Source organism: Pantherophis guttatus, chromosome 4, assembly GCF_059756535.1.
Source record: "Pantherophis guttatus breed Tessera chromosome 4, ASM5975653v1, whole genome shotgun sequence".
Taxonomy (NCBI): Eukaryota; Metazoa; Chordata; class Lepidosauria; order Squamata; family Colubridae; genus Pantherophis; species Pantherophis guttatus.
In genome coordinates this window covers 34,344,844-34,362,398 of record NC_142066.1, presented here as the reverse complement: position 1 = coordinate 34,362,398, position 17,555 = coordinate 34,344,844, and the positions used below count along the sequence as shown (strand labels likewise).

At 37.3% G+C, this 17,555-nt stretch overlaps 1 protein-coding gene across 1 annotated transcript; it reads left to right on the top strand.

The window, feature by feature from the left end:
- The first annotated feature begins 9,299 nt into the window (after positions 1-9,299).
- On the top strand, positions 9,300-16,279 carry LOC117668681 (vomeronasal type-2 receptor 26-like). The gene is made up of 3 exons (XM_060693680.2): positions 9,300-9,554; positions 11,809-12,660; positions 16,031-16,279. The coding sequence occupies exons 1-3, from the start codon at positions 9,300-9,302 to the stop codon at positions 16,277-16,279; spliced, it is 1,356 nt and encodes a 451-aa protein (XP_060549663.2).
- The last annotated feature ends 1,276 nt before the right edge of the window (positions 16,280-17,555 follow it).

The following is a 17,555-nucleotide window of genomic DNA, read 5'->3' as shown; positions in this document are numbered from 1 at the left end:
TGAATCTATCTATCTATCTATCTATCTATCTATCTATCTATCTATCATCTATCTATCTATCATGTCTATGTCTGTCTATGTCTGTCTGTCTGTCTGTCTGTCCGTCCATCCATCCATCCATCCATCCATCCATCCATCCATCTATCTATCTATCTATCTATCTATCTATCTATCTATCTAGATGGGATTTAAAAAAAGGGTGGAATCTGCTCTAAATAATACTAACTCTGCTAGGTTTAATATCAGGATTTCAATATTAAAAACATATCTGAAGCATTTGAAGCCATTATACTGAACAAATACAGCAAACCTTCTAACTCCAGTGTTAATTTTAATTAAAAATTATTTGATTAGTTTTCATTATAGAAGCAAAGCCTGGTGAAATTAACCTTCATTTATTAAAATTTCAAAGCCTTTATTGTCATTGTACAACAAAATTGGCTGTAATGCTGACCTATTAAGAGAAGATGAATCAATTTAAGATTGCAACCTGGATTTTCAGTAAAAAAAGATTCAAGTTATTTCTTTTTTGAAAAAAGAACAGGTATTTTCTGCCTATATTTCCTATAATGGGAATGCATGAAAGTGTCTGGATATGCTTTCTTTACTGGTATTGTTGGTCAGGAATCAGATTATTCTGATGAATGGCCAAGAGAGGCATATTTTGAAATGGCAGAGCTTAAGTTCAGGCCTCAGAAGGCCTTTGAGGCCATGGAAAATTTCACAGGAAATGTGTTAAATTTATATTTATTGACAAAGAAATAAAGGGAGACTATTTCAAGCTATTTAGCTCTCATCAGCTAGCCATACCCTTCTGGGATTCAAACTAAATAGCTTGAAATAGATCTATAGTAAACTCCCTTTATTTCTTTTTTGGGAAATATAAATTTAACACAAAGATAGTTTGTTGCGAAAGCGACTGCCTGCAAAGCCTCCTGGATTGGAGCTGAAAGGCGAAAGCAGAAGCAGTATGCTTTGTCCCATATTTGGGTAAACCAGGTTGCCCTGATAAAAATACACTTTTTCACAGAAAATCACTAGCCTGAAAATCACTATTGTGCCATAGAAATTTTGCCTGCAGCCAAGTTACCCAAACCAAAATTGTATTCAGTAACACCAAAGGAATTAGATGCACTCAGGGAATTCATTGACAAAAAAAACTAGGAGCTTCATCCAACCAACAGAATCACATATGGAGAACCCAACTTTATTCCAGGAAAAGAAAAAATCTTCTCCAAAACTGTGTGGATTGTCAAGGACATTTTCTACACATTTGTGTAGAAAACGTATATACCCTGCCTTTGATGAAAGACATGTTAGCCCACCTAGACAAAGACTTTTTTTTTTTTTTTTACCAAACTGGACCTAACAGAAGCATATTACTGAGTCCTAGTCAAAGAGTCTGATGAGTGGGAAACTGTTTTCAATTGCCTGCTTGGTTGTTTTCAGTTCCGGGTCTGTCCATTTGGTCTTCAAGGGACACTCACCATGTTTAGGTAGCTAATTAATGAGGTGCTGCATGAGCTCCTCTTCAAGGGAGTCCTAGAATGCCCAGATGACATTCTAATTTACACTGAATCCATAGACAAGCATGTGAAACTAGTGAAACTGTCCTAGAAAAGCTTTTAACTGTCCATCTATATGTGAAACTCTCCAAACTCTGGTGAGTTTCACCAGACTAAATTAGACTACCTGGGGTACCGGATCTCCCACAAAGGTATGGAAATGGCCCAGGGAAAGTTTGAGTGGTACTTAATTGGGAGGCACCCCACACCCAGAAACAACTGCCGAGTTTTCTACCCTTTGCAAAATTTTATAGACAGTTCATCCCTACCTTTGCCCAAATCGCCATGCCACTAACAAACCTACTAAAAAATTAAAGGGGAGGGAAGGCCTAAACTGAGAAAACCCTTCAAATAGTCCATGGAATGCCAAATGGCTTTCAAAAAATTTAAGAGATTATTCATTGATGAATTTATTCTCAAGCACCCTGACTCTGATGATCACTTGCTGATGCAAGTGATATAGCAGTAAGCCTCATCCTCCTCTAAAAAGACCAACACAGTGAACTACTACCCTGCACTTATACATCCAAAAAGCTGTCTGAATATGAATGCAGATAGATGTTTGAGAAAAAGAGGCTTACAGAGTGAGATTGGCGTTATTGACATGGAGACATTTCCTAGAAGGTGGTAATATTCCTTTTGAGTATAGACTGGCCACAAGAACCTGGAAGCACTAAAAGCCCCTCAGAAACTTTCACCCAAACAGATGAGATGGGTGAAGTACTTTAACCAGTTTAATTTTACATTGTGGTTCTCACCTGGAAGGAAGAATTTCATCTCCAGGTTACCCCAATACAACAGTACCAAAAAGTGAACTCCACATCCCTCCTCCAATTGGATAGCAGCACCAGCTACAACCAGAGCACAAAATTTAAAAAGTCCAACCTGACCAACTCAGGCATTAAGAACAGCCCTGATCAAGGACAAGTGGTTCACCAGCCACAAAGAAGATTTCTGCTGATGTAATGGCCTCACTTGAGTTAAGGGCAATACTATGTGCCAAAGACATCTGATTTTCCTATGGAGCCATGACTCAAAAATAGCAAGGCATTTTGGTTTGTAAAGACCCTGTATCTCATTAGATGCCAATTCTGGTGGTCAAGCATGAAGAAAGATATAAAAGGGATATGTGGCTAGTTGCCCTGTGTGTGCATTGGCTAAATGGCATCCAGGACTTTTGCAACCAGTTGCTAACAGCTCTTTGGAAAGAGGTTTCCATTGACTTTATTGTTGAACTTCCTGAAAGCTCAGGAAATACTGTAGTATGAGTCACCACTGACTTACTCTCCAAACAGGTGCACTTTGTGGCATGCCCAAAAATCTCTTCTGCATGGACCCTCGCAAAACTCTTCATTCAAAAATCTCTTGTCTCCATGTGCCCCCTGAAATAATAATATCTGACCAAGAGATGCAATTCACCTCAAAGTTCAGGCAGGAGTTCTCAGAGCTTTTAGGGATCACCCAGTCTCAGTTCTTTGCACTACCTCCAAACTAATGGTGCCTATGAACATAACAATGGCATCTTAGAACAATGCTACATAACCAACAGGATAGATTGGTTAGACCTCTTCCCCTTCATGGAGGTAGATATAATAATTCATTACACAGCAACACTGGCTTCATGCCATTTCATGTTGCCACTGGCCAGGACTTTATTGCTATGCTGCAATGGTCTGCAACTTCTGCAACACTAGCGCAAATTACATGGTCCATAGTATGTAAAGCACTAGATAACACTAGGGACACATACAAAAATTTACAGACAAAAAGAAAATCAGGGAGGATGTATACCTTTCCACCAAGTAACTACAATCTAGGCAATCTTTGAAGAATTGGGAGTGAAATATATAGGTCTTTTTCACATAACAAGAGTTATTAAACCAGCAACTGCCAAAGAATTTTAGGAATATACATCCTGTGTTCCACTGTAGTCTGCTTAACCAGCCAAAATTTCCCCATTATGACCACCTGCAGAAGCCCCTCCTCCTGATATCATTGAAGGTAAGCATCATTTTGAAGTAAAGGAAATCCTAGTATCACACCTCCATAATACAATCGAACAAATCCAGAGATATTTCACAAGAAGAGTCCTCCACTCCTCTGTTCACAACAGAATACCTTATGCCACCAGACTTAAAATTTTGGGCTTAGACAATTTAGAACTTTGCCATCTTTGGTCCAACCTAAGCGTAGTACATAAAATTATCTCCTACAATGTCCTACCTGTCAATGAATACTTCAGCTTCAACCACAATAATACAAGAGCATATAGATACAAACTTATGGTAAATCGCGCCAAACTTGATTGCAGAAAATACGACTTCAGTAACAGAATTGTTAATGCCTAGAATACAATACCGGATTCTGTAGTTTCTTCCCCAAATCCCCAAAACTTTACCCTTGGACTGTCTACTGTTAACCTCACCCCATTCCTAAGAGGTCTTTAAGGGGCCTCTTAGGAATGGGAAATCCCTGTTCCCTTTTATTTGTATCCATTTCATGTATTCATAATTATGTTTATATTTATATCTGTTTTCTAATACATGCTTGACAAAATAAATAAATAAATAAAAATAAAATAAATAAGGAGCCTTGATAGCACAGGGGTTTAGTGCACCCTGTAATTAACACAGCTGCCTGCAATTTCTGCTGGTTCGAATCTCTCCAAGGCTCAAGGTTGACTCAGCCTTCCATCCTTTCTAAGGTAGGTGAAATGAGGACCCAGTTTGTGGGGGCAATAAGCTGACTTTGTATAAAACATACAAAAGAATGAAGGCTATTGTTTAACGCATTGTAAGCCGCCCTGAGTCTCCGGAGAAGGGCGGCATATAAATCAAATTAAAAAAAAAAAAAAAAATAGGGGCAAACTGCAGTTTTTGGTTCTCTGGAAACACATCCTTTCTTCTGAAGCTGAATGGGTGGTTGCCCAGAATATGCAAGCTCTGAGAATATTATGCAAATTCCATAATCAATACCCTGACAACCTCCATTAGTAACCTAATTAATAACCTCTCTCTTTTCCTTTTTTCTCCAGGTTTATTCCTTTTCACAAAAGGGGCAGAATGTTAGAACTGCCACCTCATGCCTGTGCTTGGTACCAGTTTGCCAAGGACTCAAAGGGGGAAGGGGGAAGGGAGGGGGGCTGTTCGGAGAGAAAATGAAAGTAATGGAAGTAAGTATGTCTATTTCAAGTTGCTCCATTGTGAGAAGTATTCAGCTGCAAGCCAGCCTACACCCAAAATGACCATTTCCAAAGCATTTTGGAAATTGATTGCATGATGTGGGGACCAGCAATTGCCCTAAGAGAAGTGCCTAAGAGTTACATTTGGGAATTTGGTGCGTGAATTTCAGTTCTGGATTTGCTTTACTGAAATCCACGTGACTTCTAATAAAGCTATACATTTTGCAACAAATGGAGCCAAGGATCATTTATAGCTAGGAATCTAAACTGAGGCAGGTCTGATATTTCCAGAAAGCTGAATGACCTGAGTTTTCCCATGGGATGGTGTGAAGCTGGAACTCTGTGAAGTTCCGAATACTAATAATGGGTTCAGAATTGAGAAACATATTCTTAAATTTACAGAGTAATGGCAATTTAAAGTCACACTTTTTTCCACCCCTCTCTATAATTATCAAAAAGATTATTATTAACCTTGTTGGTTCTCAAAACCCTGGTAGACAATTTATGTTTACTTGGAAGAATGAGCCATAAGAGATGATGGGCAGTTTAAATCCTTCATGTGTTTTGAAAAACATATATTTAGAGTTTTGGGGCAGGTAAGATCATTATTGGATTGATGTCTCAGACTGATTTTTATTCTGAAGCTCAGAACGTAATTGGGCTTATGTGAGGAATAGAGAGATTTATTTTAAGGTTATTTATTCTTGGAGACTTGTCAGCATTATATGGAAGTGATAATAAGCTAGTAAATATGATATTGGTTGTTATCCTGTTATTGCCACATATATCTTGCAAGGCTCAACCAATAATGTGCAGAATCCAAGACACTATCTCGATTGTTCATGAATTTTTTCAAGCAGGTGACCTCATTATTGGTGGCATTACTTCATTAGTGTTTATAAGTAGAGTTGTAGAACACTTTGATGAAGTTCCCAAGAATTCTGTTGCTGGTGAACCATTGTAAGACATTATTATTGTTGTTGTTGTTGTTATTGTTGTTGTTGTTGTTGTTGTTATTGTTGTTGTTAATCTTTGGTGAGATTCACAGCCTTTGAGGCTGGTTAATAGCTCAGCAGCTTGAGTCCTAACCAAGAACCTAGGAACTGTTAAGGTATCGTCAGAGGATGTAAGCTGTTCTGAGTAGGGTGGTTTTTTGTAGAGTCAAAATGTTCAAGTCCTATAAATTTAGAATTTCTAAATAGCGGGGTAGCCCTTTGGGTATTGCTCCAAGGGCTCCAATTACAATCGGGACAACACACAATTTCTTTTTCCACAGTCGCTCAACTTCAATTTGCAAGTCCTGGTACTTTGTGATTTTTTTTCTTGCTGCTTATCTTCAATCCGTGCATCACCAGGCATTGCAATGTCAATGAACCATACTTTTTTCTTTTCAACTATTGTTATGTCAGGTGTGTTGTGGACCAAGTGCCTGTCAGTCTGAATCCTAAAGTCCCACAAGATCTTGAGTTTCTCATTCTCTAAAACTTTCTCAACCTGATGTTCCCAGTGGTTTTTGCTGTATTCAGATCCAAACTTCTGGCACAATTTCCAGTGAATGATCTTAGCAACACGGTCATGGCGTTGTAGGTAGTCAGTTTGTGAAATTTTGCTGCATCCACTGATCAGGTGGTCGACTGTCTCATTTTTCTCATTGCAGAGGCGGCATTTGCTGTTGGTGGTAAAATATTGAATTTTTGCCTTCATGCAGTTTGTGGCTAGGGCTTGTTCTTGAGCTGCCAAAATAAAGCTTTCTGTTTCTTTTTTCAGTACTCCTGATCTTAACCAGTTCCAAGTTAGTTTCTGGTCAGCTTTGCCTTCAATACTTTTCAAGTACTGGCCATGCAGAGCTTTGCTTTTCCAATTTTCAGCTCGTTGTTTAATTACTTCTTTCTTATATTCTGCTTTTGTTTTAGTTGTCTTTAAAAGGCCTCCTTTATTTACTTCCTTAATCATTGGTTCTTCATTTTTCTGGATGTAATCATTCAAGCTGCATTTTTCTTCTTCCACAGTCTGCTTTACTTGTAGGAGTCCTCGACCACCCTCTGCTCTTGGTAAATATAATCGGTCAACATCACTTTTAGGGTGCAAGGCATGATTCATTGTCATAAGCTTCCTTGTTTTTCTGTCCAAATTGTCTAACTCCATCTGGGTCCAGTCAATTATTCCTGCAGAGTATCTAATCACAGGTATAGCCCAGGTATTTATGGCTTTTATGATGTTTCCTCCACTCAATTTGAACATTAATATCTTATGAATTCACCGAATGTACTTGGCTGAAGTTAATTCCTTGATTTTTTTATGCATTAAGTCAGAGGCTTCTAAAATCCCCAAGTACTTGTAGCCTTCTTCTGATTTTACTGCCTTTATCATTTCTGCATTCTCTAGTTCTATTCTATCCTCTTCTATGATCTTGCCTGCTTTGGTTGCTATTGTTGCACATTTGTCAATTCCAAACTGCATACTGATGTCTTGGCTGAATTCTTTTGTGTTTTCAATTAATAAATTCAGTTCAGTTTTTGTTTTACCAAACAGCTTAAAATCATCCATGTACATCAAGTGCGAGATTTTCAGTCCTTTCTTTGCAAGTTCCTATCCACAGTTCATCTTCTTCAAAATGATTGTCAGTGGTAGCATTGAGAGTATAAAAAGTAGGGGTGAAAGGGAATCGCCCTGGAAAATGCCTCGTTTAATTTCAACTTCACCCAGTTTTTCTTCATTAGCCATAATTTTCATTTTCCAGAGGTTCATTGAAGATTCCATGAATTTTTGTATGTTGCTGCTGATGCCTAAGATTTCCAGGCATTTCTTGATCCAGCTATGGGGAACTGAACTGAATCAAACGCTTTCTTATAGTCTATCCAAGCCATGAACAGGTTGGTCTTTTCTTTGAGTTCTTTAGGATTAGCTTGTCAATCAGCAATTGATCCTTTGTTCTTCTTGAGTTTTTGCAGCATCCTTTCTGTTGTTGTTGTTATTATTATTATTATTATTATTATTATTATTATTATTATTATTATTATTATTATTTTATTACTGTCAGCCTGATGTTCAGAATGGGTTTGGCATTTTTGTCTACCTATTGAGTCCTTACCAGGACCTGGGATAGGCAAATCTGGATGTTTGACAGTGTTACAGATATCGTCACAGGATGGAAGCTGTTCCAAGTAAAGCTGCCTTCTGCAATTGACTGATGGCAAATTTGTCGATGCCTATGGTGTTTAAGTGGTGCTCCAGTTGTTTTGAGAGTGCACCCAAGACGCCTATTACTATTGGTACTACCTTTGCTTTGCATAGTTATTCTATCTCTATTTGTAGAACTTTGTATTTTGTTATCTTCTCCAGTTCTTTCTCTTCTATTCTGCTGTCTCCAGGCACTGCCACATCCACTATCCAGACATCATCATCATCATCATCATCATCATCATCATTATTAATCTTTCTATTACTATATCAATCTACCTAAAATTCTTCTATACTCCAAGTCTATGAATTATAGTTAATTTCAATATTGTACATATAAATTTTTAAATCAAAACAAAATAATACTTTCAACTTATGCTTTCATTGTGCTTTCTAAAGGAAAGCAATAGTAAGATCCTGTGTTGCTTCAAGAAAGGGGGAAAATCAAAATAATTATTCAGTCCTGCATGATTAACAGATTTTACATATTTCTCGGAATTATAACATCTGCTTCTAAAATTGAATCTCAAAAAAAGTAAAATTGTATTTAACCATTGGAATAATAGAACTAGTCAAAGATGCAGCATATTTTACATCAATAAATAAAACATCTATAAATAAATATGGCCATGATATATGAAACTTTTTGGAGTGGGAAGAAGAAAAATACATGTCTTTAGGGTAATTCATTAATTAATAAAATCTTATTCTGCTTTTGTATTTTTTTTTTAGAATTTCTGATTTTACAATTATATGAAGTTCTTACATTTAAACTAATACATTGGACTTACATTAAACTAATACAAGCATAGCACCAAACCCAAATTTTGCTATTTCTGTTTTTGGGGTAGGGAAAACCTTTGGATTTTGCTTAACTGGCTTTACACATTAAGGGATATTTGAACAGCTTATTAAATAACTTATTATAGCTATAATTTAAAGATGGTGCATTTAAGAAAATATTTTGTCAATTCTGGAAAAGTACTTAAGTACACTTCTAAGAAAATGTAAAGGAAATCAAAAATCAAAATCCATGTTATTTCTTTTAGGTCCTTTAAATTACAACAAAAATCTTTTCTACCAAAATATAAAGGTATCAAATTCCACAGTTTAATGTTTAATTAAGTTTAATGTGTATTTTCCATGTTGGGCAAATATTTTGCTCAGTATCATATAATCAAAATGGTTTAACAAACACACTCATGAAAAGCAAGTATTGATTTCTCTAAAAAGTGAATGATAACCAATTTATCAGATAACATTGTTCTTGTAAAGTTTAGTTTGACTTCCCTTTTTAGATGCATAATTTCATTGATTCAGCATCTAATTCCCATTGCAGAGTCCTAATCAAGTATTATCAGCATATTTTGACCATGATATTTGCTGTGAAGAAGATAAATGAAGACCTCCAGCTCTTACCTAACATTACCTTGGGTTTTAGAATATATGAAAGTTATGGTGGAGAGTACACATATCTTGCCACAATGAAACTTTTCTCCAGTCAGAAACAATTCATTCCCAACTACAAGCGTGGCATCCTGAACAAACTCAAATCTGTTATTGGGACTCTTGATCCTAACATTTCTATTGATATTGCAGACATTTTAGGTGTTTACAGGATTCCACAGGTAAGATGCATTCATGATAAGTTGCCCTTACTTTGCTTTGTATTTTTAGATAGAAGTGATTGTAAGACATTAAGACATATTTAATTTCATATACATTTATTTATGAAGTATATTAAGAAAATATACTTGTCAAAGGGTAAAGAAATGTGTACCAAATTTCAGAATTTGATATGATTGGTCAGGTTCAAACAATTAACTAGAATAGAATAGAATAGAATAGAATAGAATAGAATAGAATAGAATAGAATAGAATAGAATAGAATAGAATAGAAGAGTTGGAAGGGATCTTGGAGATCTTCTAGTCCAACCCCCTGCTTAGGCAGGAAATCCTACACCACTTCAGACAAGTGGTTATCCAACATCTTCTTAAAAATTTCCAGTGTTGGAGCATTCACAACTTCTGGAGGCAAGTTGTTCCACTGATTAATTATTCTAACTGTCAGGAAATTTCTCCTTAGTTCTAAGTTGCTTCTCTCCTTGATTAGTTTTTACCCATTGCTTCTTCTCATACCCTCAGGTGTTTTGGAGAATAGTTTGACTCCCTCTTCTTTGTGGCAGCCCCTGAAATATTGGAACACTGCTATCGTGTCACCCCTAGTCCTTTTTTTCATCAAACTAGACATACCCTGTTCCTGCAACCGTTCTTCATATGTTTTAGCCTCCAGTCCCCTAATCATCTTTGTTGCTCTTCTCTGCATCCTTTTCTAGATAGATTGATAAGCATTAAACATTTTCCCTTATTGCAGGATATTTGGATTTCTTCCCAATAAAGTTGCTATTGTGGTAAATAAAAATGATATAAGATTTCAGAATTGTATTTATTTATGTTTTGTTTTGTTGTAATTTAGATGCTGCCTTTAATTCTCATGTTCATGGAGGCACACATAGTGCTCTCTCCTCCTATATTTTTCTGCTACTACCAATTGTGATGTGTTAGGCCATGAGAGAGTATGGTGGACCCAAAGTTGTATACACTGAGCTCTTTTGGCTGAAGTGGATTTGAACCTGGTTCCTCCCATTCCTCATCCACCCTTTAAATTACTGTATCTCTTTGAAGCAAGGCTTATCATAGTAGATTTTGAAGCAGAGTATATAAGGAAATAAGGGAAATTTTGGGTGAGGGTAGCATCCATTCAAAAAATGAATTGAAGGCACATATATTGGAGAACAATGTTTCTTGGAAACGTAAATCTTTGTATTTAGAGCCATATTGGATCAATATCAATATCAATATCCAGGAGCTAGAAAAAGTTTTGTGACAGATTTGGGAGACTCAAGAAAACTCATTGCCATTATTATTATTATTTAATGTATGATGAGAAAAAAAGTAAACATATATACACAGACTACATAATTATAAATAAAACTTATATAGGGGTATAACAGTGGCCTCATAACTGAATATCCAGTTCAGCTATCCAGGCTATTGCCTCTGGTGTTGCTTCATGCAGATCTTCTAAGAAACCAGAAAATGCATGTTGTGGGCAATCTTGCACAATATGTTTAATATTTGTATATCAGCAACACAGTCACAACAATCTTTCCATCCCCATTGGTACAAGCAGAGGCACTTCCTCCAGTATAACATTTAATTTTGTTCAATTTCAACCAGACAAAATGAGGCATGTCAAACCAGATGGTTTGGCATAGCATTCACTAATGGTCAGACCATAAAATGGTACCTTGGTCCATTCTTCTTTCCAGGCATCCTTGGGGTTAAACTGGGTAAATATTAAGTGAATAGCTGTTTTTCCAGTTTGCCTATGGGATTTCAATCTTGTGATGGGCTGTGCATTTTCCTGGTGAGTATTGCCCTTGTTCAACATGCTTGACCAAAGCTGAATCAGAATTTGTTGTCTTCTAATGTGGTACAGTTACTGGTAACCAATGCATAGGAGTAGGATTCAATATGCCAGCGATGATATGCATTGTCTGCCAGAGTTTGACAACTGGTTAGGAAAAAAGCCTTAGAATTTTCTCTTGTCTGCAGAACAAGGAGCTTACAAACCCTCTGTGGTTCTATAAGATAGTATGAACCATATTCATACATGAAATTATTTTTATTGTTGAAGAAAAAAAGTAATATAAAAAGATGAAAGAAATTCAGAGGATCATTGAATTGTGCAGACTTTCACAAATATTTCATGCACATAAATAGTGTGAGAGCATATTCTAGAACTCTTTATTTGCAGAAAATGCATATTGGTTATCAATCATCTTTCTGTCTGTTTTTTGTTTTTTTTTATGTGTATAGCTCCTATATGGCCCTCCTCCAAATATGTATGCTAAAACTGATATCCCCTTCTATTACCACATGGTTCCAGGTGAAGACTTTTATTTTAGGGGGATCCTTCAGCTACTTGTCCATTTCAGGTGGACTTGGGTTGGAATTCTTGTGAAAGGAGATGGTGGAGAAAAATTTGAACAACTGATATTTTCATGGTTTTCTCTTCATGGGATCTGTATTGCTTTCTTAGAGCAGCTCAGGACAATTTACATCAGCAATGCAGATGATGGTCTGAAATGGTTTGTGGAAATATTTCATCGTTTCATTAACAGCAAAGCTAATGTTATGATAATCAAAGATAAATATGTTTTAGAATTGAGATGGTTGTTATATCTTCCTGAAATAGAATTTGTTTCTATAAAGCCAAAAGGTAGGGTGTGGATCATTGCTTCCCAAATGGGTCTTGCATCATTCTTTTATCAGAAGAACTGGGATATCCAAGTCCTCCATGGTGCATTGTCCTTTGCAGTTTACTCAAATGAAGTTAAAGGATTCCAGCATTTTCTTGAGACAAGAAACCATTTCTCATTCTTCCCCCAAGATGGTTTCATTAAAGATGTATGGGAAAATGCATTTGGCTGTGTATTTCCAAACCCATCTCAGAATGATGATCCTGAGAGTATCTGCACTGAGAAAGAAAAATTGGAGAGCCTTCCTGGGGCTTTTTTTGAAATGAGGATGACCAGTCCCAGTTACAGCATATACAATGCAGTGTATGCTGTGGCACATGCTTTAAATGCCATACAAGTGGATCAACAACCACATAGGAGAAACTGGAGTGGCAGGAAACCTAATCTTCAGGATGTACAGCCATGGCAGGTAATTTTGTAAGTAATCAAGTATGCTGGGAATGACATGTCAATTGCAGATCAGAAGTGACAGTTTTCTGTGATGTTAGTTTGGAATTTCTCTTGTGTTCTTTCTTTCTTTATTCCTTCTTTATTTTGGGGAGATTGCTAATCTCAAGGTAGTTTCTTCCAGCCTTAATCTTACAAACTCTCTTCCTCTCAAAATCCTTTTCTGAGCAATTTGTTCAAATTAGATTCCTATTCTTCTGGAAGACAGTCAAAAATCATTTCTGCCAAAAACATTATCAGCCCAAAGTCATGAATGCAGCTATTATTTGAAAGAGAAGAAGGGTAAATTAAACTGAGCAGGTGAACTATGAATTACAAAGAGAAAGGAGACAACATTCAGAAAACTAACAGGAAAGCTGTAATCAGTTTAGAAGGTGAAAAAGTTCTTATTTGTTTTTTCTAGATGAAAATGCTTCTGAGGAATTAGAAGACATAACATAGGATACAGGAATATAAACAAAAATATTCATTTTCTGACTTTTAAATGAACTATCAGTGAGTTTTAAGACTGAAGTACCTGCATTAGAATATCAATGAGTGGAGAAGCAGAATGATGAAGAAATAATAAGTATAAACAGAAGACAGAAAGAAGAGGTTATGGAGAAAAGTTGAACAAGGGAGTGGTTAAAAAGAAAAAGATTAGATGCAGAAGAAAAGTGGAAGGAATTCCCTGAGATGAATGGCTGTTATGTGGGATACTCAGATGCTTTAGATTTACCATCTTCACTATCCTTTCCATTCAACATAATAAAAAGGAAGGGCCAAAATGTGCAGTGTTGAGTTTTTAGAGGACTTTTCTTTTTGATAATATTTGACTGTGTTACAAGTTCAAAGGAAAATGTTAACAAATTATATAGAAATTTTGTACAATGTTGTTGTGTGCACAAGACTGTATAGCTATGAGATGTAGTTACCAACCAAGGTTTAGGAAACACTTCTAAGACCCACAAGAGGGATGACAGAATAATAAGCAAAGTTAGCAAAGAAAGTCTTGCCAGTGAATATGGACAGACATTGACAGTCCCATTAGTATAGGCTCAAAGTTAAATAGAAGAGATCATCTAATACAAAAAGACCAAAGTTTCCTTTTGATTTTCTTATGGAAACCAATTTTCCAGTGCTGTTTCTCCACCATCACTCACTTGAGAAATTTTATTCTAATGTCTGATCCATTCCCCTCCATTTCATCCTTGCCCTTTGGGTTCAAAAAACACCCTGGTACCCTATCTTCCACCACTCAGAGACACAATAACAACCATCCCATTCTTCAGCTAATGAGAAGCTACTAACCCTTGCAAAAATTACTTTCCATGCCCTGGTTTGGAGGGTAACTACTTCATCCAAATAACCTGCATAAAGCATGCTTCTAACCTGGAAACCAGATTAGTGAAAAAATCTGGACAGCTGAGAAATTGTTAAAAACTGCTGTTTAGTTAATTGTATTTTTATTTTTAATTGGGGGATAACCAGAACTAAAGCACTGAAGTGCAAAAGAGAAACCCTAGTATCCACTATTCTATAAACTGTGTCAATGCTGCTCCCCTCATTTAAGTTTCATTGTGTTAATTCAACCCAGCCACCCAGTAATAAATACTTCTGCACTGCCATTGAGGCAGAAACCCCAGTTCAGATTCTTGTGAGATGATCTGGAAACTTATGCTGCTTTCATTATGCTGTTGAATTAATAGTCCTGGGAAGGAACATCAACAGTAGATTTTGGTCAATGGTCAATGACCAATGACCATGCTTTCTATGCATAGCATAAGTATCCCCCTTTCCAGCACTGAGCCTGAAGGACACCTTCTCACCCATTGATCAGAAGATTAGAAACTTTGTGCCTGGCTGAAACAGATTTCAGACTAAACCTCCACTTTTTAAATGATGCCCTAGAAGTTGACTTTCCAATTGAATTCAGCTACCTACCTGGTTTCAGAATGCATGCTAATAATTATCTAATAAATTCTAGGGAACTTCTACTTTTTCCCAAGTATAGAAGTATAACAATAATCACTTTCCAATCCTGCTCCAATTAAAATGCCTCATTTAAGAGAAACATACTAAGGAAGAATTTTCTGCCAACCCAAGTGGACTGCTAAATCAAATGAGGAAGTTATCTCATATCTCCTATAGCATGGGTGTCAAACTTGCAGCATCACATTGCCATCATGTGATGTATCTTGATGTGTTTTCCCTTCATGGAGCTGGGGTGAGCTGGGATGGGTGTGGCCTGCAAGTGGTGCATCTGGCCCACGGACCACCAGTTTGACACCCCTGTCAGTTCTAATCAGATGACTCTCCTGATGCACCCTTAAAAAAATATACTATCCCTATGCAATAGCTCTACCAGCATGTGACCCATAATAACAGTACACCTTAAAGGCAATAACAGCACTTGTCCAAGCAATGATTAGACAAGGCCTTTGTTTACACCAAAACAACAACAACAGCAACCCTCTACCACTTTCTTAAATATTGAATAGTACTGCTGCATTATACCTCCTCTACCAAAAGAGATGGAATCAACAATTGTTGGTACTAATCTCAATCAATCAGAATAGAACTGGAAGGGACCTTGAAGATCTTCTACTCCAACCCCCTGCTGAAGCAGGAGACCCTATGCCATTTCAGATTTCAATGTCTCACAAACATAGCCTTAGTCTAAACACAACTCAAAATGTTACAGACAAATCATTATTTTTTCTTTTCTGGGTTGTTGTATTTCTAAACCCCTAGCTTACCACTAGATAGTAGCAAAAGACCTTTCCTGTAGTCTGTTGACAACAAGTGACTAGCTGGATTTTTTATGACGTCCAGACATGACAGATGCTAAACTATATTTATAGCTGCAATAATTGTATCTATTATATTATTTCTATAACTATAGTTTTGTATCTGGATCTTCCATGATCTGCATATATAATAGTTGAGCAAAATATTCAATTTTGTTCCTTGCTAAAAAAAAAAAAAGTGCAAATTATATTATATTTATGAGTAAAATAAAACTCTCCTCCAAAAGAAAATTGGTATATTTTTCAGAATTAAAATTTCCTAGATATAAAATCTCCTAGATATAAAATCTCCTAGGTCTTTGGGTAAGGTAAGGATAGATTTCTTTTATAATTAAATTATCACAAAAACTACAGTATAATTATTTTTGATCAATGGTGACATATAAGTAAATATGGGGGAACCACTAGAACATTGCACATTAAGAAATATCCCCCTCATGTGTAAACTGTTCTGAGCTGTTATGCAATTCTATATCTTAATCATGCTTTCTTTTTCTCTACTCTTTCCTTTTTACAAATATATTTAATTATTTCTCTATTCAGCTACACTTCTTTTTGAAAAGAATTGCATTTAACAACAGCATTGGAGATGAAATTTCTTTTGATGAGAAAGGAGAACTGGTTACAGGATTGGATCTTGAGAACTGGATCACATTCCCCAACCAGTCATTCTATCGGGTGAAAGTTGGGAAGCTGGATCCCTGGGCTGCTGAAGACCAAATGTTCACCATTCATGAGGAAACCATCAATTGGCCCTGCACTTTCAATCAAGCAGGTTCTGAATGTAGATGATTTCATTTGGATGACTGGAATGATATAGGTAGTTATTTTTTATCAATCATAATTGGGACCAGCAACTCTCTTGCAAGGATACACATTCATAAAGTGAAACATAACGTGATTGCGGTAACTTACAGCACTGGTTCCAGATGCAATTTTTAGGAAATCACCCATGGTCATTAAGTAGTTTGTTACATGACTGCAACATGAAACTTCCTACCAGATTTCTTATTGCCTTTCCTTTCCTGGCTATGAAGTCACAATTAGTGTCCATGTGACTGCAGGAACACTGTGATAGCTGCAACTTTGAAGACTAGTCAAAAGTCACTTCAGTATCATTGTAACTTTGAACAAGAGGTCAGTAAATGAGGACTACCTGTGTCTAAATGACACCTCTATATCATTTAACATAGAAGACAGATAATTTATTTATTTATTTATTATTTAAATTTCTATACCGCCCTTCTCCAGAATAGGACTCAGGGCGGTGAACAGCCAGAATAAAAAACAATACATACAAAATTTAAAAACAATTTAAAATAATTAAATATTATTGGCCGTAAATTAAAATAACCCAATTTAAAATCATTTTAAAATTAACTCAAGCCAGCCCCGCTAGTTGAAATAAATGGGTTTTCAGGGCCCGACAAAAAATCCGGAGGTCTGTTATTGTACGTATCTCTGGGGGGAGGTTGTTCCAGAGGGTGGGCGCCGCCACAGAGAAGGCTCTCCCCCTGGGGGTCGTCCGCCGACATTGTCTGGCGGACGGCACCCTGAGGAGGCCCACTCTGTGCGAGCGTACTGGCCGGTGGGAGGCTATTGGTGGCAGAAGGCGGTCTCGTAAGTACCCCGGCCCTAAGCCATGGAGCGCTTTAAAGGTGGTCACCAACACCTTGAAGCGCACCTGGAAGACCACCTGGAGCCAGTGCAGCTCGCGCAGGAGAGGTGTTACATGGGAGCGCCTCGTTGCCCCCATAATCCCCCATGCGGCCGCGTTCTGGACCAGCTGGAGCCTCCGGGTGCACCCCAGGGGGAGCCCCATGTTGAGAGCGTTGCAGTAGTCCAGGCGGGAAGTAACGAGTGCCTGAGTGACTGTGCGTAGGGAGTCCTGATCTAGAAAGGGGCGCAACTGGCGTATCAGGCGGACCTGATAAAAAGCTCCCCTGGCCACGGCCGTCAAATGATCTTCTAACGACAGCCGTGCATCCAGGAGGACGCCCAAGTTACGAGCCCTCTCCGTGGGGGCGAGTGATTCACCCCCAATAGCCAGTGATGGCGTCAGCTGGCT

Excerpts from the sequence above, each read along its gene's own strand:
- LOC117668681 (XM_060693680.2), top strand. The coding sequence starts at position 9,300 with ATGATATTTGCTGTGAAGAAGATAAATGAAGACCTCCAGCTCTTACCT. Across the intron at positions 9,555-11,808 it reads GTGTTTACAGGATTCCACAG|CTCCTATATGGCCCTCCTCC; the intron begins GTAAGATGCATT and ends TTATGTGTATAG. Across the intron at positions 12,661-16,030 it reads AGGATGTACAGCCATGGCAG|CTACACTTCTTTTTGAAAAG; the intron begins GTAATTTTGTAA and ends TTCTCTATTCAG.